This window comes from Micropterus dolomieu, linkage group LG23 (assembly GCF_021292245.1).
Source record: "Micropterus dolomieu isolate WLL.071019.BEF.003 ecotype Adirondacks linkage group LG23, ASM2129224v1, whole genome shotgun sequence".
NCBI lineage: Eukaryota > Metazoa > Chordata > Actinopteri > Centrarchiformes > Centrarchidae > Micropterus > Micropterus dolomieu.
Window position 1 is genome coordinate 32,978,431 of NC_060172.1, and position 24,343 is coordinate 33,002,773.

General features: G+C 40.4%; 1 protein-coding gene across 2 annotated transcripts in view; it reads left to right on the top strand.

The window, feature by feature from the left end:
- Positions 1-6,461: 6,461 nt before the first annotated feature.
- Positions 6,462-24,343, top strand: part of robo3 (roundabout, axon guidance receptor, homolog 3 (Drosophila)) — an 85,966-nt gene continuing 68,084 nt past the window's right edge. For both annotated transcript variants that reach the window (XM_046039018.1, XM_046039019.1), the window contains exons 1-2: positions 6,462-7,044; positions 23,935-24,261. In XM_046039018.1, the coding sequence (XP_045894974.1) occupies positions 6,981-7,044; positions 23,935-24,261 (391 nt within the window). In that variant the 5' untranslated portion in view covers positions 6,462-6,980. The remainder of the gene's footprint in view (positions 7,045-23,934; positions 24,262-24,343) is intronic.

Sequence of the window (24,343 nt, forward strand, 5' to 3'; positions counted from 1 at the left end):
TAGACTGTTGGTCTCTGGTATTGAAGACAGATGCCTTGTACGCCCATCCATCCACTAAATTATAAAAATGTACATATAAGAAAAGTGCTATCTTTTCCTTCTGGCAGGTGGTCATTGTTCCAACAAGTCCTCCAAATTAAACAACAAAATTGTTTTTCATCCCTCTAGAACGACACATAGAAGCATTTTCTGATCTGACAGTCCCTATCAGCGATTTGTTTTAAAATCGCTACAAATCACAGATAAAACTGTTAAGGTTTGTTTAGGCTAAACTAGGTTACTTGTTTAGGGTTAGAGAAAGATCATGGTTTGGGTTAAAAGAACTACGTTCTTGACTGTTGGTAGAAAACTGGAAACAAACAGCTGCCTTTTTGTTGACACATCCAACCACCCCATCTTCACTCTAACTTAACCACCAGACGTTGCTTGTGAGGTAAATGTGAACATAGGCTGTAAGTGTAACAAAGAATGGTGTTGTGTCTCTACTAAGGACAGCCTTCTAAATATAGGAGATGTATACATTATACATCATTTAGAAAATATTGCATTTGTCCAGTAAAGATTTTACAAAGCAAAGAAGTGTATTTAAAGACCTTTAGCAGACCTATTTTTCTCCTATGAGAGCCGGTACCTCTGTGATGGCAGTGTGTTGATCCACAGAACACCACTAGTCAAGACATTAATGGGTTAAAAAAGAATGTAAAGCGCAAGCCACCTGTGTTACCATATCCATCTGTGTTCCTAGAGACATACCCAAGTGAGCAATTCTGGGAGATTGTAGAGTGACACCATTGCTGTAATGTATTCCAAGTTGCACTGAAGCTCCTCTGGTTCAGTGCCAATGAAAACACATTCAGGATTCCTTCATGTCCTCATCATCTTGCACAAAAATGCTAAATCGTGGTTGGACATTCAAAATAACCACAAAATCACCCTTTCATAGCCGATTTTATTGTTTGTTATTGGCAACCCACTCAACTGCTGTCTTCAGAGAGAGATCCATAGAGCTTATGGTGTGCGTACCAAATGTAATCCCAACTCATTACAAAATACAATCAGTGGATGAAACCAGTTGAATGGTTAAACCCCAGTAGATAGACAAGAGGTTAATGTCGCCGTTGACACTCCAATCTGCCCTTCTCATCATGATGTGTGGTGGCAAACAGACGGAGGCACCCCAGCCCACTCTGTCTTCATATACCCATATCAATTTGTAGATTTGCAGAGTGTGTGTGTGTGTGTGTGTGTGTGTGTGTGTGCGCTTGTGTTTGGAGGGGCAGAGAGCGCGTCTCGCTTCACAGCGCCAAAATTAACAGGGGGCCCCTCATTATAGAAAAGCAGGAAAGACAAAGAGGTCTCGGTGAAGAAGTGGTGCTGGAGAGTCGGATTCTTACTAGACCAGAGGAGAGAGTGTGAAGGAAACAGGAAGGCATTAGATGATATAGCTACGTATAAAAGAGAACTCCAGGCTGAATACAGCCCATTGGGTCACTCACATTTCCTTGCATTCATACTGAGGGACTGAATCCAAGCTGAGAGAAGCCAGCAAGAGAAACAGGAAATTAGTTGCCCCCTTAATAGCAGCCCTGCTTTACCTTCTCCCCTTCTTTTTTCTCTCTTCATCCCTCAGGGAGATTGGGTAACGGCCAATCTCATTGAAAGGCAGATCAATAAGGAGATATATTGTCATCTCAATGCGCCACCCTCTTAATCAATTAACCGATGATGGAATCCATCCACTGGAGCCTCTTAAAGGGCCCGTCCTCCCATTACCAGCTATGGGTCAAAAAAGGTGGCGACATAGAAGAGTCTCATTACTAGTAATCGGGGGGGGACAGGTTCACATGACTGGCTATAGATACAGGTGATACGCATTTAATGGAATTTTAAGGTGGTATGTTTTCAGTAAGAATCAAACAAGCACAGTCCTAATGACTTATTATCCGTGCTCTGTTGTATCTGATATAGGGACACATGCATTTGACTGCATGTGACTCTCAAACTCTACAGGGTGCTTACTGCACAGTATGCTGGTGATGCTATCTTAATACACTGTTATTTTCTGCTTCAAGCTTTGGCAACGGGATTAAAGTGGCTATAACCACATAATAGATGTTCCATCATGGTCGGCCATGTGGGGATGGTACAGGTGCTTTAAAGATGAACACCACACTGTGTCTGAGGTGCAAATCAGTGCTCAAGGTCGATGCAACTAAAAAGAAACATTTTAAGCATTTGCACATTTATTCCGTGCACTTAACAAATGAATTCACAGAAAGCTAATCTTTGACATCAACAGCCATGGGCGTACACATCTGTGGGACTTTTTACCTCCTCGACTTTATCAGCTCTAATTGTTAGCATGCAAAATTAACTCTTGAAAGCTCCCAACCAGATCAGAGCTTCCATCACTGTTGTTCGTACATGTTAAAGATTATTTATACCCAGGAAGGAAGTGTTTCTGGTAAAGGATGTTGGCCATTTCTTTGTGGGCAGAACAGTATATAATTTCACATGGTCTTCAAAAAATAAAAGGTTCTTGTTTGCCGACTCCAGTGAACAAGATGGCCATTGTTTTTTGTTGTTGAGATTTTAGGCTAGCTATCCACATTTCCTCTTTACACCACAACTTTACGTTATGGTTGCTTTGCTGATTTATACTTTTTTCTTAAGCACTATGCCCAACCATTTGCCAAACACAGCATTGCCCATTTCAGTCAATTCTGCTATTAAGAAAATATTGTAGATGCTTTTGTTGATATTCAGCACTGCTCTATAATGTTATGTAATGTTCATTGGTCCAGGGTGTGTACAGTGACTACCTTGATGCAGAGTATATGAAATTGTTACCAAAAATGTGTTCAAAACAGATAACAGCAATAAATGGAGCGATTCATACTTGTTTAATGAAAACCTCTAAGGTCATGTATTATTCCATCCTTAGAGGTGAGGAGGCGCGTAACATCTGTAGGAAACCCTGGACAGCTCATGAATCATGGAGCTACAGGTTTTAAACTAATATGCTGCTATAAGGAAAAGGATAGAGCAAATAGATACACACTTTTCAAGACTGTTTCCAGGAAATCCTTTATGCGGATCCCTTCTAGACATTCATTTGTCTTAAAATGATAGAACAATAGTGTGGCTTCTGCATGAGGAGCATTAGACAAACGGTAAACAACTAAATGACTGTGCAGTTAACTGAGGACTGTCTCATCTTGAATTAGTTACACGTTTGCAATCACTCAGTTTTTTTTTAATCACTGTTGGAGCTGACACGCAAAGTGATATGTTTGTGTAAGAAGTCCAAATTACATACTGAGCTGCTCAGTTGGTCTCCTCTGCAATTGAAGTTTGATTTCTGGGGAAGAGGTGAACACTTGATATTGCTCTTTCTTTTTATGGAAGCATTTCATCAGTGCTAAACAGTGTGGAATAATGAAATTGCTTGTAGCAGCAGCCAAGAGATATAAGCAATCCAGAGGTCAGGCATACGTCATAGTCTCAATTCACTTAAAGTCATTAGTTTATTTATGAACATGAGCCCACTTGCAGAATGCAAGATTTTGCTGAAAAAGATGATATGTTTGTCTTGATCTTTGTTTGTTTCATGTTAAATTTCAGGCGTCTCAGTTGATATGTGGTAATTAACTGTATTAACATAAAACATTTCTAATAGAATTCAGAGGATTTATCAGCTGGTAAAGCTTTCAAACACAGATATTCCTGTAATTGTTTCAGCAAAAACTTGAAAGGCTTAATTTATTATTTGTAAATTCCAGAATTTTACTTCAAACGCTGACGTATAAAAGATGAATCCTGAGCGAAGGAAATGAAAACTCACTGACCACTAACCTTTCCAATAAACTACTCTATAGATCATATATGTTGTCTTTTCATACTGTAGTGCTGCCAAGAAATGTTATAATGCTGGCATTTCCCAGAAGCTGAAGAACTTTATATTACATTGAAATGAATGGCAAAAAGCCAAGCCTTTGTGCGTGGAGAGGGCATAATTCCATGATCGGTGGCTCATCTGCAAGTGTGCAGCACGGTACCAAACCACCCTGATGGGCTGTCATTGTAATTCAGTACATAATGTGGATAATTAGTCTAAATTCATAGAGTGCTTGATTCCACTGACAGCTACGCCAAATGTTTGACGAAGGCACCAAAGTAGCAGCATCAGTCACAGGCGAACGGAAATGCATTTAGTGGAGGGCCTCATCATGTTTTATTCAATCACAGAGCGATGCTCAATTAATCAGTTTCTGCAATTAAATTAAACATGTACATGCATAAAACATGAAAGAAATATCAGGGGTGTTTAAGCACTGCTTGGTGCTCAGTGCTCCTGTTAACCCAAAAAGAGAGCATTTATTCTCAGCCCTCTACAACAGGCTGTGTGACTTTAGTGATGAGGAATTATGTCTTTTTCACCCAATGTTAAGAACCCTGTACCACAGAATTTGTAAAATCTCATCTTAGTATGCGCGGCTTGATGCATTCAACCATCCAATGCATTTTTATAAATGTCAGGAGCTGTGTGTTTACTAGGTCTGTCTGACCCCTAATATTTATTCAGCCCAACAGCACTCTGCCCAATCATTCCTTATTGCTTCATTGCAGACATGGCTCTTGGTATGTCAGGTCTCATTGGCTGGAGTTTGCCATATCTCCTGGCACATGTAATATTGCTTTTCGCTTTCCATCAAGTGCTTGCAAAGCCTGTGCTCAGATAAATAGTGACATTTTGCAGTGGTGTCTGAGGTTTGTTTGTATCTCTTAGCGCTTCAGTCATTTCCATTGCCTGATTTGTATACATAGCACCATAGTCGGCACGATCAAAGGTCTTTCACATGTATAAAAAATTTGCATTTGGATTCATACTATTGCCAACATAATTCATGTCTCTGCTGTTAGATGACAGCTTACAGATAAATGTTGACATTTGCACCACACTCAGTAGTGTGACTTTAATGAAAAAAAAGGTTATTTTATATGGATTTAATCCAAGTAGAATCTGTAGGATTGTAAAAGGCTTCTGATGCCTTCAGATACCTCTCACATTTTCTGGAAACTAAGCTGCAAAATAGGAATGGTTGTGAAAGGATGAAAAGATCAATATTCACACTCCAAATGACTCAAAGACACAACATGCTGCTATAGCCTTTTGATGACGGTGATAGTTTTTGTCATGCATGCCTGTGTAAACTTTTACCTCCAAAAGATAGACAACTCTTGCAACATTTAAGAGAAGCTAACATCTAACCTAGATGATCATTCAACCCTACTTAACATGTGCTGCAAACGACTCCTCAGTGTTTTGTATATGTATGGTTTTGATGTCATTATATGGATATAATGTTATAACTTTATCCTAACTTTACTGTGTGAAGTACAAACTTTGTTGACTTTATATAGTTTATTTGAATGTGGACGCCAGAAAAGACCCAACAATCAATGGGGTCCCAATAACCAAATTAAATTAAAATTTAAAATAAATAAAATAATACAACAGCATATAGTCCACTTGATACTAATTAAGGTTGGAAACCACATGCTTATATTATTTATTAACAGGCTACCTGAAATAAAGTTATATATATAGGTTATTTTGAGTTTAAATGTAATAGCCTACTAAATAATCCTGATGCTGTTGTTACCATTTTCATTTTTATGTTTGAAACTAAAGGATAATATTTAAGACCAGACCAATTTTCAGAAGTGAAGTCCTTCAGTGGCTCTCACTTTTTCACATTATCACTGAGTGTGCTGGCCCTTTAAGAGAGTGGTTTTGGGACAGTGAAGTTAACCAGAATAAACCAGAAGCAAACCGGAGGTTTGGTGAGGGCCCCTTCAACATACAACCACATGCGCAAAAACATTAGTCACAACTAAAACAATGACACATGAACATTGGTTGTAGGAATACCTTATAAAAGAAGTGGAATAATTAAAATTATAAAACTTACAATACATAATTAGCCTACGATTTTACCATATTACATGAATCGAGGAATATAAGTCATTACTGGATTTGTAAAGGATACATTAAGTAACGAGTGTCCAAAAATGTACAATACACATCATAAAAATCATGTAGCCCACAAACTATAACCTGGGCCTATGGGGCATTTGAAGGCAAAGAAGGAGGTGCTTAACATCCTGGAAGGATCTTGCACTAATAATAAATTCACTTTTGAACCATGTCCATATTCTTCAGGTCTCTGCTTGGACACAAACGGTCCGTTATGGAAAATAACTGTGTTTTCATTTACCACAGATTACCCTTTAAATGTGTTGTTTTCTCTTTAATACGCAAGCGTTGCAACGTGTTGGTAAGTCCTGGTTTTATTTTGAAAGTGGGACCGGAACCATCCATCCTCATAGAGCTGCGTTCACCCCGGTGTGTTGGGGCTCCGGGGCCGTGTTGTGTTGTGATGAGGCTGTAGTAATTCATTCCTTGTAGCGGGGCAGAGGAGAGGAACAGAGGTCGTGGCTCCAGAAAGAAGGAATGGAGCTGTGTGTTTAATAAGTGGACTTTTTTCCTCTCAGCGCGAAGACTTCATGTACTCTTGGACTATAATTCCCTCTCAGAGGAAGCCGTTGTGAATATTTCTCCTCTGTGATATTGATGTGAAGACAGGAGAGAACGGGACTGACTGACCGGGCGCTGCCTGCCACTCACAGCCGCCTCTCGTCGCATCACCTGCGGCTTGCTGTTCACCGACTATCCGCGGGATTTGGCGCAGACTTTTGGAAGTTACTGTGTGGGATGTTTGAACTTGTAATTTAATTTGACAGCGGCTGAGATGCTGCCTGTGGAGTTTGATGCTGTTTGCGGAGATTTCATCCCATAGGCTGGAATTCACTCTCGGGCTGTTTGGATACAGCTGCTGGACAGCCTGTCTCACAAACTGTGCTTTTTCTGAAGACTGTGACCAACCTTATCCACCTATGAAACATCTGAGTGTATAATGGAGTACCGCCAGACTTTGGTTCCCCTACTGATTTTATTTGCACTCAGAACTTTGGCTTATGGTAAGTTTAAATTGGCATGCGGTTGGTCTTTTGGGGTTATGTTTGTACGGATGGAGCTTATATGCTTCATATCAGTCTTCATATCTGTCTCACAGGCATCCCAGGACTCTAAAGGGCGTCCCACAGAAAAATGAGAGGAATTTACTTTCACTAGCAGTCTAATTTTACTAGGACAAAGTTACTATTTCATGTCCTCCATTCCTTATAGGTCGAATATTGATCCTTTACATGAAACAAATTTAGGAACCACTGCATTTCTCTGAGAGATTTGTGCAAAACAGTGTAAGTAATCTCTCTGGATGATGTCATTTAAAAGGGCCACTTAAACCAGCAGACATAAGAGTAGCCCATATGCAGCTTTAGTGTGTGTCTTGCCCAAGGGACCCGTGGATTCACACCAGCATCTGCTCCCCACAGAAATCTGACTTTGTGGTGATTCTAGCCTGCTCATTTATCTCTATTATTGGGACCATTAGGTGAAGACATATCCTCAGCACAATGCAATTGTGTCACAGAAATAACATGATACAGTTAGTTTCCACTCACTGATGCAGTGACTGTAAATTAGCATTGTGGGGTTGGGAGTTTGATTTCCCCTGTGGACAACACTGCTAACAAATTTATGACTTACATTTACTGTAATGCCTTTTGGATAAAAGCTTTCACCAGAAGGTATGTGTTAATTGTTGAACTGCTCTTCCATTTCCATCTGATTGCACTCTGTTGGATTGTGGAGATTTGGGGTTCCATAGTTGCATTAAGCAGACAGGTAATGCATGCACTGATGGTGGATAAGGATGTATTGTGCAGTAGAAAGCTTAGTTTTGTTGGGTTTAGCCTCCACTATATCCCTAGCTACACACATCCAAAGCAGCATATTAGCCTTGTTTTTTAATTGCTTTTGAAACGACTGTATTCAAATATATGCTTACAGCACCTTTTAATTTGAGTTCCTCTCACAGAGAGAAAGCTACCACTACAGGCACACCATCAGCCAGAGTATGACTCGGGAGTCACCTCTGCTTCACTGAGACTTGATTCTGGATCCACAGATTCTCCATCAGTTCACTTCTAACTGGTAAATTGCTACCAGTTGTCTACATGCTCTTTGTCGACATTCTGTGTAGAAACACCCTCGACTGCGATGTACAAAAGCAATTTTTTTCAGCGCAAGTGGGATGTTATAGTTTGTGACAGCGTGGTATCTTTGGGCCCAGACCTACTGCTGAGGCTCCCTTTTACAATGCTGTAAACATTGGCTATGAACCCAGAGCATATGAACTCAGCATCTGTGAAAGTGCTCCTTCAGTGACTCCAGATGCTCCTCTGGGACTACAAAGGATGGATTAAAGCTACTTATTTTCACTTTAGCAAAACGCACAGTAACTTTCAATAAAAAGCCTGTACTGTTTTTAGCCACGAGACTTTTTTTTATACGTTGAAATTTACATTTAAATACGCATTTGTGTCACATTCTGACACTTTTATCCAAAGCTACTTAGATTAAAGGGAGAGTAAGCTTCAGATCAGTACCAGCATTGGTATGTTAGGAAAATGCAAATGATAAAAATGAGCTTTATACGATGTGATAAGAAGAACCTAAGAATAATTCTGGCTGCCCGTTTTCCTTTTCCTTTTCGTACCTGAAGGGCCGCTTCATGTGGAGCGAGAGTCACGTTTCGGGGTTCTGGTCTTCAGACTGTTTGGCCAGTAAGGTGACACTGAGTCAGTCATCTCTGTCACCATCAGTCAACACAGCCATGTGTTTGCCATGCTCGCCTGAAAACAGCTGCCTTGTTGTCTCATGAATGTCCCCAAACAGACCAGGAACCAGATCAAATAGCCCGCGCCAAACCTTGATACTCACACTGTAATTACAGTCTGAGCGAACAACTCCATTTCCTTCAGGGAGGGAAGTGTGGTGAGGTGTAATGTGACTGGGATTAAACAAGCACAATTATCAAGATGTCTCATTGTTGAAAGTCCTTTCTTTGGTTGGGATACAAATGTCAGACTTTTAAATCCTAAAAACAAAGTTAAACAGCAAGTTAAATTATCAGTTCACCAAAATGACAAAAACCAGATGTTGTCATTATCTAGTCTAGTCTAATGGTATCTACCATGAAGATAGTTTTAGTTTTGTTTGTTTCAAGAAAGGTTCAAGAAACAATGTCCCTGTTACTCTGTATAATCAATCTGCCAGCATGTTTACCAGGGACTATCTCTTTGATAGAAAGTACGTCCTACAAAAACTGTTGACAGGAAGTTCTGTGGAATAGGACTGTAACTAATGATTATTTTCATTATAGATTAATTTGTCTGTTATTTTTCACGGCTAACCAACTAACTGTTTTGCCTATTATGCCACAAAGAAGTGAAAATAAAAATGCTCATTATAATTTCCCAGAGCTGAAGGTGAAGTTTTATCTGACCAGCATCTCAAAACAAATTACTGTGATAAATCTGCACATTTGAAAAGCTGGAATTGGGAAGATGTCTGGTATTTTGTCTTGAATTATTATTTAAACAATGAGTCAATTATCAAAATAGTTGCTGATTAATTTTCTGTTGTTCGATCAATATGTCAACTTATCATTTCAGCTTTGCTAGGGAATGCCCTCAGTCAGCAGGACTGTGTTTTTCTAGAAAGAGATTCTATACACCTCCACTGTATTTAGGTGGTGGCAAAAAATGTTAGAGACATGCTTCTTAAAACCAGTACATTTTAAACCAAAACTATCTGCATGGCTACATATCACTAGAGGAAAGTGAGGATTAACCGCCCCCTTTGGATCTGTAATCCATGTCCAGTTTGTTTGGTTCCATATTGCACAATTGATCTTACTGCTCAGGTCATCAGTTGGAAGCATGTCACTGGAATTAATTATCCACAGGGTTAAGCCAGATCAAGTTTGTTATTTTACCTGCATGCATTGTATGACTTGCATGCCATTGTTAGTCACAGTTATCAGTCTCAGTGTCATAGTCGGGACAGTACCACACAGTTACTGTGACTGGCTCGTCACAGTAACTGTGGGTGACTCATAATAGCGCAGCAGGGCAACATACTGTAGCTCAGGTTTTGCTTTTGGCATATTGACATGTGTGCTTCTTTTTCTGCAGAGAAAAAACAGGAGACAGCCAAAGCTTTGTTGTCAATTTTGAGAACAAACCCACACTCACACACTGAGTGTGTCCCTCTCCCCCCTCCCCCACCTGCCTGCCCATCTGTTCTTTACAGATCAATTAGGCTGTCAATAGCTCAGCAAAGCTTTGGTATGATACATGGAAATTAGCTATAGCTCCTGAAAATCATTGAGGTACAAGTGAGTCCTAATTTACGCTGACTGAAAAATAACACACAAAAGGCAGGGCAAGGAAATAAACATCCTCTTCCTGTCATCTCAGATTCAGCTGTGTTAATGGTGCGCTGAAATTGCTGTTTGAAGCTTAGTTGCCTATTTCGGGCTTTTTTTTTTTGCTTGCCAATTTTTAGTAATAACATATAACATAAGTAATCAAAAAACTTCCCTTGAGTTGAGCCACTCATGTAATATAATGGGTATATACCATTATAATAGAATTTTACAGTCCCAAACATTCATTACACAACATTTTGATAACACCTCGTGATGCATTATTAACAACTTATTCCTGCATTCGACTATAGTCAATGAAAAACAAAAAACATGCCCCATCACTTAATCTTTTAAAATGTAACTGTAGGTTGTTACAGCTAGCAAACCAAGGGTTGGACTCCCTCTCTTAAATGGTAATGCTTAATATCTATCCTGTACATACCGCAGAGACTCAAATAAAAACACGATGGGGCAGCCCAGACTTTTCCATCGGGCATCAAAGAAAAGGGACTGAACTGAGCAGCAACTCTATTTAGCAGCGGGTGCTAACAGGACAAGTCAGCTATCCCCTCTCCTTAAAGGTCTCAAGTGCGACCGCCTGAGGGGCCCGACACAATACCGCCTGAGCTCACCACCTCAGGCTGTAGACAGATGGATGGCCCCCAACATTAGTTCCAGTAGTTTTAGGAGGGCTTACTTCTCCGTTGCCCATCATACTACTGAAATAGACGTGGAGTGTGGTGAACCACAGGCCGAAGCCATCTGACTATACTGATGTCTCAGTCATAGAGCACAGGGCAGCGTAGCCCTGTTGAGGCTATTGTTGTGCTGCATAACAGCATGGGATCATACAGCTACTCACCGGACAGTATGACACAGTATGAAAATTATAATCACTTCTCCCAGTGGAGACATTTTCCTTGCGATCCTTTGTGAAGGATAACAGTGACTGGGAAAAAAGAATAGACATGCATAAATTCACATGATGTTAAAATGTCCCCCTCAAACATTGCCTGCAACAATCTGCCAGCTTCATCTCCAGAGAGGCATCTTCCTTGCCTGCATCCTCTCTGCCTACGAAAATGGGACGCATCAGTAATGTCTTCAGTGCTTGTGTGTATAAGACGGAGATGTGTTATGTATGTGTGGAAGAGTGTGCGAGCATGTCATGATATAGAAAATATCACACAAGGGAGCTGACACACACACCATTATTCGATATTCATCATAACTTCCGTTTATGTGGGGATTACTTTGTGATTTTGTGCACTTAATTTGAAGCTTTATGACGTATAGTGGACAAGCAGTTCACCTCAGTTGGACTGAAATACATAAGCAGAGGTTTGTAAGTCTTAATTCATCACAGTCATTAAATAGTAAAACTCCATGCAGTATGTTCCAGATGTCTAACCAGATGGGTTTCCACACAGGTGTTGTATAGTGTCAACGAAACCTATTAGTCATTACAGTCTTACAAAACATTATAAGTAGGTTGCACAGCTAATGCAGGTACAGTGTGAAAACCAAAGTGTTATCTTCAATTTCTATTTTACAAATGCCATGTGGTCTCTTGTGGTAATATAATTGTGATTTAATTGGTTACTCATGTTTCCTTGATTGATTGACCTGACTTTTTGATATATAAATATAAATAATTATTGTTATTCTGTTATATATTAAACATGTTTTAAGAAAAAATTCCAACCACCATTTCCGATGTCAACGATGAATATTTAAACTCAATAAATGATGTTTTGTTTGTATCTTTGATTGATAATCAACTCTGGGTTGGGTTTTTTTTGAGAGAATTATCTATAAAGAAACACTTTTAAATGATTTTTTACAGCTCTGAGCAGTGTCTGTAGTCTTCCTCACAATCTACATTCTGCTCCAACATCCTCACAGTACACGGTGCACGGTAATAACCACTCATATGAGCATTTTAACAGTTTAATCCAACTCGGAGTTTCTCTCATCTGGATTTTGGTGGTTGGACAGTAAGAGGACACTGTTTAGTGAGTGAATCAGACTGGAAGTGAAAGTGAGAGGGACAGAAGTAGGATTTTAAAAAGTGAGGGGTACATGTCCCCCCCCCATGTCTAATGACACCCTTGCTTGTAATTGTAATTTGGAGAGCGATTAAATTAGTATAGCTGAGCAACTGAAACAAATGGCTTATCCACAGCACAATGATGTACGAGCAGTGTTTCTGCCTCGGTTTTTACGCAAAACCAACATCTCGTCCTTTTGTGTCTTTGGTGTCTGACCACCTGTCATTTCATCAAGTTTGACTAGCGAGACAGCCAGTCAGATCTTCATGTTTACCGAGTTTTTATTGTCCACGGACTTTTCCGGAGTGCAGTTTCAAGCACAAGAAAACTCTGCTGCAGAGTCAAAAGGAAAGCCCACGGGTATAGCTACAGCTGTCACCGCCGTGACTTTGTTGGCGGCTTGGATGTATTTGTGAGAGTCACTTGAAAGCTAGGTGTGGGAAAGAGCCAACTGATAATGGATCATTTTCGGCGCCGGTGTATCAAGGTGATGCTGTAGCAGAGGTATTTTGACAGCCGCTGTCGATGATTAAATGGCTGGCTTTAGAACTGACAGGGACAGCTCTTTCTGAAAAGTGGCAGTCGCTGGGTACCTGCTATTTTGTGATGGGAGTGTTGGAACACGAAAAGTGACTCGGGGAGTCTTGGCTATTTGTTCTCTCTTGCAGCTATGTTTGATTATTGACAGTTATGCATGCTATCTTGAAGAGAAATGCCTGTTAAGAAATGTGACTTTGGTGACAATTAGAGTGCCTTCTCTACTGATCTCTTAAGAGCAATTCACCACAAAAATCAAATGCATTTGTAGCATTCAGAGAAGTGATAGGGAGCTGGATCAGATCCATCTCTTTCTTGTCTAAAACTTCTGCTTTACATCAGTTTCTTCACTTGATGTCTTAATTATACATCAGAACCAGTGTTCCTTGAAATCTCCAGGACAACAGTATGTGAAGGTCACATTGACCCGTCTTTCTCTTTCATGGTAATATTTTCACACTCATAAGTGACAGAATGTTTTATATAGGAGTAGAAAAAAATTCATATTGTGGTATAATAATTGAGTTTCCTTATGGTGCATCATTTATAATAAAAAATTTATAATAAAACTTATACAAGCACCCTATACTGACTCATTCAACTAAAAAGAGAGCACAGAGCAGCATGTCAGTAAGCTGAATAGTTTGCTATATATCTCAGAACTGCCCATCATCATTCACTGTTGAACCCTAAAACCCAAATTGTAGGTTTCCTCATGTAGAATATTTAAGAATGGAAAATGAGCTAAAACTTCAAATCAGGCTCAGATTTTTGCTGCTTATTGTAACTCCGACATTGGTTGTCAACTCTCATTGCTATCAGTTAATACAAGAATTAAAAACAACCCCCATGGTTTATTTTTGTGGTATTTGATTGTTTTTCTTTGGAGTTGTGGATTGAGGAGTCCAGGAAGTCCCTGTCTCGACCCTTTCCTCCCTCAGAGTGACTTGTGTGATCTATGTGGTCAGGTAGATAGCAGTCGGCCTGTGTGTATGTGTGTGTAAGCAGACACATGTCTAATAGGAGCTAATCTTGAAATATGCCACTGTGGGACAGGAAACCAATGGCATTTCCCCACAGCTGTGTTAGGCCACCCGCAACCAGTGGTGTGCCCGTCCTGGAGCCCCTCGAGTATTTCCTCCCTAACATGAGTGAGAGAGCAAATGTGCTGTCACTGGTGAACCCTAATGGCAGGGATGGAAAGAGTTCTTGAATATTATACTGAAGTAAAAGTACTGTTACTGTGAAGACATTGTATTCAAGTAAAAGTAAAAAAACATTTGTAAAAATGCACTTAGATAAAAGTAAAACACAGGTCATTTAAATGTACTACACTGCAGAGGGTGCAATAGACTATTATTAGAATAAACGATTGTAAACTGCATAAATTGACTGACAATTAACAGCAGAATCAAACATCACCAAAGTAGACAACGCAATATAAACCCCACAGCAGCTGCTGACACAAACACATAAGCAAAGGACAGACTGCAGTTTTTACACACCTTGTAGTGCGCACTCACTCACACACACGCACACAAACACACACGCACACACACACACACACACACTTGGTTGCTAGGCAACACAATGGTTGTTGATGTTCTTCTCAGCTGATGATACACGGGGCAACTTTTTGAGCAATGTTGCTGGGCAATCTTGCTAATGGCAAGTCCGACTATGTTTTGAACGGATAGCAGTGGATAGTGGGGGAAGGGGATTATGGTAGTAATCTTTACTCATTACCACTGACAGCAACGTTGCCCTGCACAATTGCTCTAAAAGTTGCTCTGTGTATCATCAGCTTTAAGGTGGTAATGAGTAAAGATTACTACCGTAATCCCCTTCCCCCACCACTCCGCCACCCGCCCCACACCGCCGCTATCCGTTCAAAACATAGTCGGACTTGCCACTAGCAATATTGCCCAGCAACATTGCTCAAAAAGTTGCCCCGTGTATCATCAGCTTAAGAGCTGCACACACCTGTCTGAATAGCATTCTGTGAGTCTTGTGCTCACTAAAGGTACAGGTTCCTCAGTGAACACGTGAGCATGCACCTGTTGGTCATGCAACATCATGGGTGTGTTAGATTTAGGTCACTTTGCATCCTCACCGGGTGGTACATTAGTGATTAATTAAGGTAGAACCTTTTTTTACAATGTCAACATTAACATACCATAACCCATAATGACATTATCCTTTTTTTTATTGCATTGTTATGCATTTATGTACTGTTCATAATCTTCTTCTCTACTGCAACTGCTGATTTGGCTCACAGAGTTAATCAGGACCTTTTCACGTGGCATTTGTTTTTACTCTGTAAAGGATGCGACTTGAAATATAGTGCAGTACAATACTTCCAATAAATTCCAATAATAAGTCCAATAAATAAAGGAAAGTCATTGATTTTAAAAAGATAGTCAAAAAAGTACACAAAGATGCAACTTTGTTATAGTAGCAACATTAAATGTAATATGTTACTTCCTGAATGCCTAATGGACTGATAATTAGTAATAAGAAATCATGCAGTCATCAGCATATAGCCTTATTTGAGACAGGCTATGAGTAAATAGTTTTTCATCTTAATATTTTTCTTTTGTTGGCTCTCTTGTCAAGCATGGCTGCAGCGAATATCTACTCATACTTCCCTCGCTCCAGTATTTTCTCTATTTCCTCTTGTCTCTTCTTGGTCTAATCACATAGAACACTTACAGCAAAATCAAGTGAAGGGTGAGAGTCTAGTTGCCACATACAGTTGCTGCTCTCTTGTTCTTTCGAAGCCCTGTGCAACAAACCCCTCGGTGGAAAAAATCAATGCTTGTTACTGGAAGGCTACTGGAACTCAAACTGACAACTCTTGGCAGGATTTGTGATAACTTGAAGGATGTTGGACTGGTTGTAAGTCCTCAGGACTGTTATTTGCAAATGCTTCTGTAAGTTGCATTTAAACTTCTCTGAATGTTTAAATATTAGTATATAATAAATAATAAATAGTTTATAGCTGAACCATCCTCCGCATTATCGATGCTGATATTTGATGTTTTGCAGAAGCACATACTCCAATGTGCTGCAGATACTTGAGGAAAGTCCATTTCAAAGTCAAAGTAAAGGGACGTTTCGCTGGCCCCTCAGAGTTGTTTCTGTACTTGGAACTAAATCAAAGCTTAATCAACTCCCATGCCTTTCAGCCATGTTTTTCCATGACTAACATTTGTATAAAAATGGTCTCTTAGGCTGTCCCGTTGGACCAGAAAAGACACCACTGTTTGCTCTCTATCTACAGCAAGCTGCTTCTGCCTTGTCAACTTGCCCAAACATCTAGCCAAAAGTCATTTCAGCTGCTTTGCCAGCACAAGAGGCCATACTCAGAGGGAGCATGAAACAGAGTTGTTAGTGGAAAGGGCATTTTTTGGAGCTGGGGTGGGACTTTGGATCATTTTGCTCCCAATTTCCACAATCCCCTCTTCTAAAAGAAGAGAGCTTCAGCCCCTACGCCCCAAGAGAGACATGATAAAAACACCCAATTTCCTTTTGCAAAGTTGACCCTGCCCATTTAAATGCTTAGCATCAACACAGGCTCAATTAAGGAGGCTGTCTCTGTATGGCTGGCACTTTGTATTCTCATGCAAGCACCTCATTTTGTTGTCCCCACAGGGTCAAACAGTGGGAGGCTGCAGAGAGAGAGCACCCCAGCCGGCCCCCCCTTACTGCTGCCAATTTAACTTTGAATGCACATTTGAAAATCAATTCCTGTGGCTTTGGTGAAATCCAAGAGGAGGAGGAGGAGGCAACAAAGCTGTAAAACACCAAATTCTGTTAGAGGGAAACCAGCCCACTAAAAGAATTGCAGATGAGGGAGGGATAGGAATAGGAAAGTTGTTGAATTTTCTTTGATCGTCATCATATGCCCTCCTCCGCTCTCCTCTGTTCCTTCTTTAAAGATTCTAAAGCTCATTCTGTCCACCAGTGGCAGGTACTTTTTTTTGCTCTTGTACTGGGATTTCAGCTTTAAAATAGTGTTTTGCCATTAACAGCTATGCCTTTTTGAAAGTAGAAGGAGTAGTGAGGAGGGTGGTTATCTTGAGTGCACTGTGAGGGTTAGCTCAGCTTAGCCTTAATTTTAGTCGCTAAACCAGAGTGTGGCTTAATCTTTCTTTTTACCACAACTCACCACAGAGTGATAAGGAGTCCAGGCTTTTGATATTTTGCAGTATTCTGATTTAGTCCCTAATGCCTAAATGAAAGACATTGCTTGCACTGTCTGGGTGGAAGGCTTGATGGGACTGAAGTGCCATCCGTGTTTTATGTTCTTTTCCCTGCAGCGCCATAGAACAGAATATTTTTTGATCCTATGTGTGATGACAAACACACCTGATTTGAGCTAGTGGGGTATGCTGAGGGGTGGGTGTTATGCTGGACCTTCGGCAGTGAGACAGTTGGTTAGTAAGTGAGAGGATTTTTGATGACCCTGGGATTGAGCCTTGTACAAATATCAGACAAGATGAGCACCCTTCATGGATTCACTGTATGAGTCAGACCATTATCTGACTGTTATCATCTGTGTTTGAAAAATAGTGTCTGAGTCTGGGAAATGCAGTCTGGCAAAGATGCAGGGGTAAGTGCATATTTACATACAAAGCAACAGAGGTGCAGAAAAATGTTTAACAGCCTGTGACCTTAAAAGCTTGTCAAGCTAAATTATGTTGAAATGAACTGTTCACAGCTCTCCATATTGCACATCAGGAGATTCATGAAAGATAACATTTTCCATCTACCTTACAACTTTGTCTTAAATAGCTTTATTTTTGTTTCAGCCTCAGTTTCCCTTTTTTAATGATTAACTGTCAAGGCCTTTTGTCAACAGCAGCATGGTGAGCACCTCTCTAATCACATGCTCAGAACCCTTTGGCAGTCACTCTTCTTGCGATTTCTGAGCAGGGGATTATTTCTGGGTAATTGGAGAGGAACCATTGGAAGAGGCTGCATTATCATCACATTGTCTGTCAAAGTAACTTTTAATGCGCTTCTAATTTGGTATCCAAATAGAAAAACGCCACTTTTATTTTAAGTTCTCAATTTTAAGACGGTCATACATTATGTATTAATATCTCTGCCCTTTATGTTAAACTGATGTCAACAGTCTGAACCCCACATGCAAATAAATAGTCACCTCCCATTCCAGTAGCATTTCAATACTGGAGCGATGTGTGTGAGTTACTGGGTGGTGTTTGGATGTTTTTTGCCTTTTCAGAGGAAGTAAATCTGCTTAGGGATGAAAGCCCACTTGTGTTTGTGGTGAAATAAAGCTGGGGAGTTGGCAGAGGGGGGCTGGGAATCCACTGTAAATCTTTGGCAGTGGTCCTCAGCTCTTGTTTTATATCAGCAGGACACACCGAGCCACTTGTTCTTGTACTAGATGAGAAAAAGTTCTGCCTCAGCACTTTGCCATCCTCCATTATAGAAAGGACATTGCAGCAGGAGTTTGTGCTCCCTGTGGCTGTTTTGTTCCAATTTTTCTTATTCGTATGTTATTTTATTTTTTGCACTTTTGTCTTACGTACTATTTCTCTGTCACCCTTTTAGGCTTTATTCTCTCTCCTCCTCTCGTTTTCCCCAGTTAAAACAACTTTGAAGTTGTTTGACAGTAATTCAATTTGCATATGCATGTTTAAATATAATCTATGTACAGAAACAGTGCACCATGTGAGCCTTTTTGATATTGAGTCTGTCAGTTTGAACACATCAGGCAGGCTGGGAGAGCTCATGCTGAGTTGAAATAAAAAAATGAAGACATTTGTCTCTACTGGTTTAACAACTTTATAATTAGACTACAAGAACAAGTCAAGTGTGTAGTATTTTGTGTGAAGAGATACTGTACAACTTTCAAACTGGAGCGAGGGCTCATAGTTTGCCATTGGTGTGAATTACATGAGTAATCAGATATGATGCAGCTTTGGTATGACAGGGTGACGGCATGTCTCTATAATAACTATGTAATTAGTACAGGGTTACCATGAGATCCTTAGTAAATCTTTAGATACCATTCATCTCACATAGCATATGTCAACTTTTAATTGCAAAGATACTTGAAAGTAATTTCCATAGCCACCATTTAGAGAAAATAAATAATGTAAAGCCATACCTTACCATCTGTGTATGTGTAAATAAACAACTTTGCAGAAGCTTCCTCCTCGTAATCACCCAAGTTATTTATAAATCTGTGCCTTTACAGTGATTCGTACCTTTTCACAGTACAGTTTCACACCCAGTTTCATTCCAGTAACGTGTCAAACATGGATTGAACTTGTCCACAGCGACATGTATTGATGCCATACTGTAGGTGTTAACTTGAGTCAGACCTGATAACTGTAATAAATTCTAAAGCATATGATTCATATCAATTTCAGAGCCCTCATTTCAGACACATGTATGCAGATTTGATATTTAATCTGTCACCCGCCTGTCACTTTGATTTGTCAGAAATTACAGTTTGCGCCTCTAAAAGCCAAGATATAAAAACATTTTCACAACCACTCATGTCTCACAGCTGTCGGATCTACAAGAGAAATCACACGTACCGTATAACCTTAAAGTCTGCTACAACTCTTTTTTGGCATTGCCATTTAGACACTAATTCGTATTTTCTCCACGCACTTTCTTATCACACTCTGACTCTCACAGACTGGACTCCTACAGCATCCCTGTGGTTTCATTAGCTCACATGAAGCTTTGAGAATTGCTGCTATCCTGCTATAGTGCACCATGGACAGGAGCTAATAGGTCCTTAGAGGGTTCAGACTTTCCTATTAAGCACCCTTCTCAAGACAACTAGTCATACTCTCCAGACTCCAGCTGTCCATTTAACCCGAGTTGAGTTCCTCTTTTCTAGCCTTGCCCTTATCTGTTACATACATCTGCACTCAATGTGAGCTATGTAGCTGGGGAATACAACTCAGCTTAGAAATTCAAATATCTCTTGAGTTGTGTGGCAGCGCAGTCAGTCTCTATCAACATCCAGATCTGTACCATTAAACAGTTCTACTAATGTACAGCCTGCAGCTACACAAAAGAAGCTTGTACTGAGATCCCCATCATTACAATGACATCAGTGTAGAATCAGAATTTGTCCCCCAAGCCGAGCTGTACATCTGTGACATCCCAGAGTAAGGGGGCAGATCATTTTTATTTGCAGAGGACAGAAGCCCAGAGACCATTTCACCAACTCCTCGGATGATAGGCGTATCATCTTTAAGAGCTGGCGCTCAGAGGTTGCCACTTGCACGTTCTCGTAATGATATTTAGCTCAATCACACACGGTGGTCTCTTCCTCTTTAAAATGTTTTCGCTTTACATTTCCACATGGCTTGTTCCAACCAACTTGGACTGTAAAATTTATGAGTCAGCTCTTAAAGGCTCTGTCCCGCTGGGCTCGCACCACAGACAACCCCCTCTTCCAAACCACCCCCGACCAGCCAGACTCCGTTCAGCCATGATACATATGCTACCGTAAAGCTCTTAGATGAACGGACTCTATCTACTGCTCGGAAACCTTGAGGGAGGAGAGGCACTTAGCAAAATAAAAATGCTCTGTTTTTATGCCACAAGAGAGAAAACTAACCGTATAGCTAATTTATGGAGCTATGTGAATATATACTATATACAGCCTCTGAAGTATCACACCACCAGCTCTGGGGAGTTGCCATGCACGTTTATTTACTGTTTTTTGAGACTTTCTACACCAACAATAATCATTAAAATAGTTAGTATTTTTTAGTTAATCATAAAAATAATCATCAGATTAATCGATTATTAATTGCAACCCAAGTTGAATGTAGCTCACAGTTTATTTTGGAATATTAATAAAAGGAATAAGGTAGATTTATTTGTCACATTACAACAGGTTGTAAAGTTTGTTTAATGTGGCTTAACATCATAGTTATGCAAAGCCCATTTGTAGTCAAAAGCACATCACTGGTGATAAAGTTTCCATACTCTGCAACTGTGATAATCAGCAAATGGTCAATTTTGGTAACGTTACTAGAAAAAGAGCTTTTGGTAAATCCGTAGTGAACGGATTTTAATTAGATTCTATACTGTTTTTGAAACAATTCAGTTATTATGTCTCAACTATCATTAAACTGCCACATTTTCAGTTTAGGAGAGAAAGAGACAGAAAGGAAATTGCAGTAATGTGTTTTTGTTCCATTAATGGCAGTGAAATATAACCTTTAAAGGTATATCTGATCAGATTGTGCTGCTTTCAGGGCATGAAAGCAGATGTCAGACATTAAGCCAGGTGCTATTCTAACTTGAAGCAACTTCAAGGCCTCAATACCATTTCCTCCTATTCAGAGCCTCAAATGTCTTTGTGAATATGAATTTAATACAGGGCCATCAGACGGTACTTTATATTCCCATCAGCGAAAAGCACTTCAGTGGAGTTCTTAATCCCCCCCAAAAGTGAGGATTTGTCACTTTGAGGGCAGGAATTTTGACTGCTTTTCCTATCAGGTGTTATCAGGAAAGCTTGAACCTTTGAACTCCTTCTCATTCATGCACCTGTGGGAAGAACCATCACGGCCTTCACTCTTACGTTGGACCTGATTACACTGTTTCCAAAGGTATATACCTGTTCTGTGGGCACATAGTCAGCTATCTTTCCATAGGAGAGGAAGAACACACAGGAAAGAAATCGCTACTCTGATCACCTTCTGGGGGTTTGAGATTTACCCAAACTGCAACAAGCTCCTGCCTCTTAGTCAACCTGATTAATAATGGCTCCATCTTCTTTGTTTTTTTTATTCAGTGTACTTCCCTCACAATCTAAAACCTACACCAAAACTAAAAGTTACTGTCACCTTGAGCTCTTTTAAATTCCTATTTAAACACAACTTGTTCAAACTTTAAAGAGGTGGTATTATGCTTTTTGGCTTTTTCACTCTCCTTTATTGAGTTATATATCTTTTGTGTGCATGTAATTGGTTTGCTTCCCTTTCATCCCTGTGACATCACAGGGATGAAAGCTAAATGCGCCTCATATAACGTTCGCCAAGCGGTTAGTCCAGCACAGCCCTCAAAAACACCGGTGACAAAACAGTGAGCTGCAGCACGCAGCTCTCCTCTCCCTTCCAAACACTAGCTACCCTCCAGGCAGTCAGTGGACAGAAAGTTGTTACTGTGATGTAGAGACAGAGCTCAGTTAAAACTTTATGGATACAGATTAATAACTCACCACTCTGAAACCCTTGCTCCAGTCCATGTTGCTAAGCTGGTCGGCAACATGTACAGCTGAACCTCATTGGCCCGCCCTTCTCTGTTTCTGATTGGCTAGTAGTCCTTAACTAGGAACTGAGCATGTGCAACTCCCAACAAAGATCATTTAGAGACAAGATGTATCACTCCATAGCTAAAACGAAGCATTCAACACAGGGTGAAAAGAGAAGCTGCAGCAATGTGCAGTATGACAAAAAATATGGTGTTTTTTTGAAAATTAAACCATGTAAACCTGTTCTGGTGCAACCCCTAATTAGGATTTTGAACCTGAAAATGAGCAGAATACCACCGCTTTAATTAACTGAGCAATAAGTTACTCCAGAACCGCATCATACTCTTTGAGTAAAACAAAACTCTAGCGACCCCGACTTCTGTGTAATTCAGGAGCTACATAACTCCTGAACGCTGAACAAAGCAATTCATGTTTTCTGTCTTCCTGTTCACTGTGCACAACCACTCCCGCCAAGCTCCTGCTGTGAATGTTCTGAATACACAAAGTTGCGTATGCACTGCTAAATGGCATCGCTAAAGCATGAAATAATGAGACAGTACAAATGAGTTTTAGTTTAAAAACAGCATCGCTCGCTGGTTGAGTGGGAAGGCAAGACAAATCAGAAAAACTCCGCAACAATGGTCATGAGAACAAAACTTGGTTATTCTAAAAAACACTAGACGCACCTCTTTTTCATATGCTCTCCAGGGAGACATTTCACTTGTGCCTCGTGGTGCTTGAGTTTGTTATTGCTTTTCAAACATAATTATACCTCCAACATGCTGTCATTCAAAGTGGAGTAGGAAGAGGAAAGAAGATAGAAGGGGAAAAAGCAATTTTAAAACTTGCAAAAGCCTGTGGGAATTACCTCACTTCCATCTCTGTCTGCTTCTGTCTCTGTCTTCATTTATTTTTTTCAGTCAGACTTTCAAAGAAAAGCTAGGGAGTCTGCAGACTGCATAAACACTGACCAGACATGACCGCGCAGAGCTCTTCTAAGTGATTCAGTTAAATGGAAAACACCAGCTTAAAAGTATTTTCACTTGAAAATCATATGGATATGGTTGTTTTCTGATTATCAGTCAACCTACTTTCCCATGAGCTGCTGATCAGCACAGTTCTACCACATTTACTCCTCTCGTGCTTCCCCCTCCACTGCCGGAGAATTTGGTTTTGGTTTGATAGATAGAAAATTTAGAGCATGCAATTTCACACGTCCTCTTGATTTATGCTTTGAATGTAACCGTTGAGCAATTACATTACATGCTCGTTTCACACAGCCATGTTGTCGGTGATAAAACTGTGTTCATGCCGTTCAGCTCGAGAGGTTTAGAGAGAGGGCAACTGAGTGTGTTTTTAAAAGTTGGGCCGCCCACTTGCCTCTTGTGTGCAGTGGCCAGAATGTAAAAACATTATAGTCCTTACTCTTCCTACACTAGTGCAAGCTCACTCAGGAGTCGGTGAACAATGGAAATGTATAGTGTTGTCACATTTGCTCTTTAACTGTTAATTCTGTGCCTTTCTTTTCCATTTGGTGTCTGTGGTGTAAAACACTAAACGACTCTGCATTTCCCAGAATTATACCCCAAATTTTAACACAAAAATCACAAAAATGCTGTGCTTTGATAAACTAAAATCTTAACCCTTTCTCTTCCCCATGTTGTTTTCTTCTCTCCAGGATCCCGACCCAGGTTAGAGGATGCGGCTCCCCGGATCGTGGAACACCCATCTGATCTGATCGTGTCCAAGGGCGAGCCGGCCACCCTCAACTGTAAGGCGGAGGGACGGCCCACTCCGATGGTGGAATGGTACAAAGACGGCGAGCGTGTCGAGACTGACCGAGAGGACCCTCGATCCCACCGGATGCTCTTACCCAGCGGCTCCCTCTTCTTCCTGCGCATTGTACACGGGAGGCGAAGCAAACCCGATGAAGGCGTCTACGTGTGTGTGGCGCGCAACTACCTGGGCGAGGCAGTCAGTCGCAATGCATCGCTGGAGGTGGCAAGTAAGTGTCTTTGATGTTTTGCAATTTAGGCTTGAGTGCTCAGGTGTTTGTGTGCGTGAGTCAGAAATTGAATGTTGCAGAC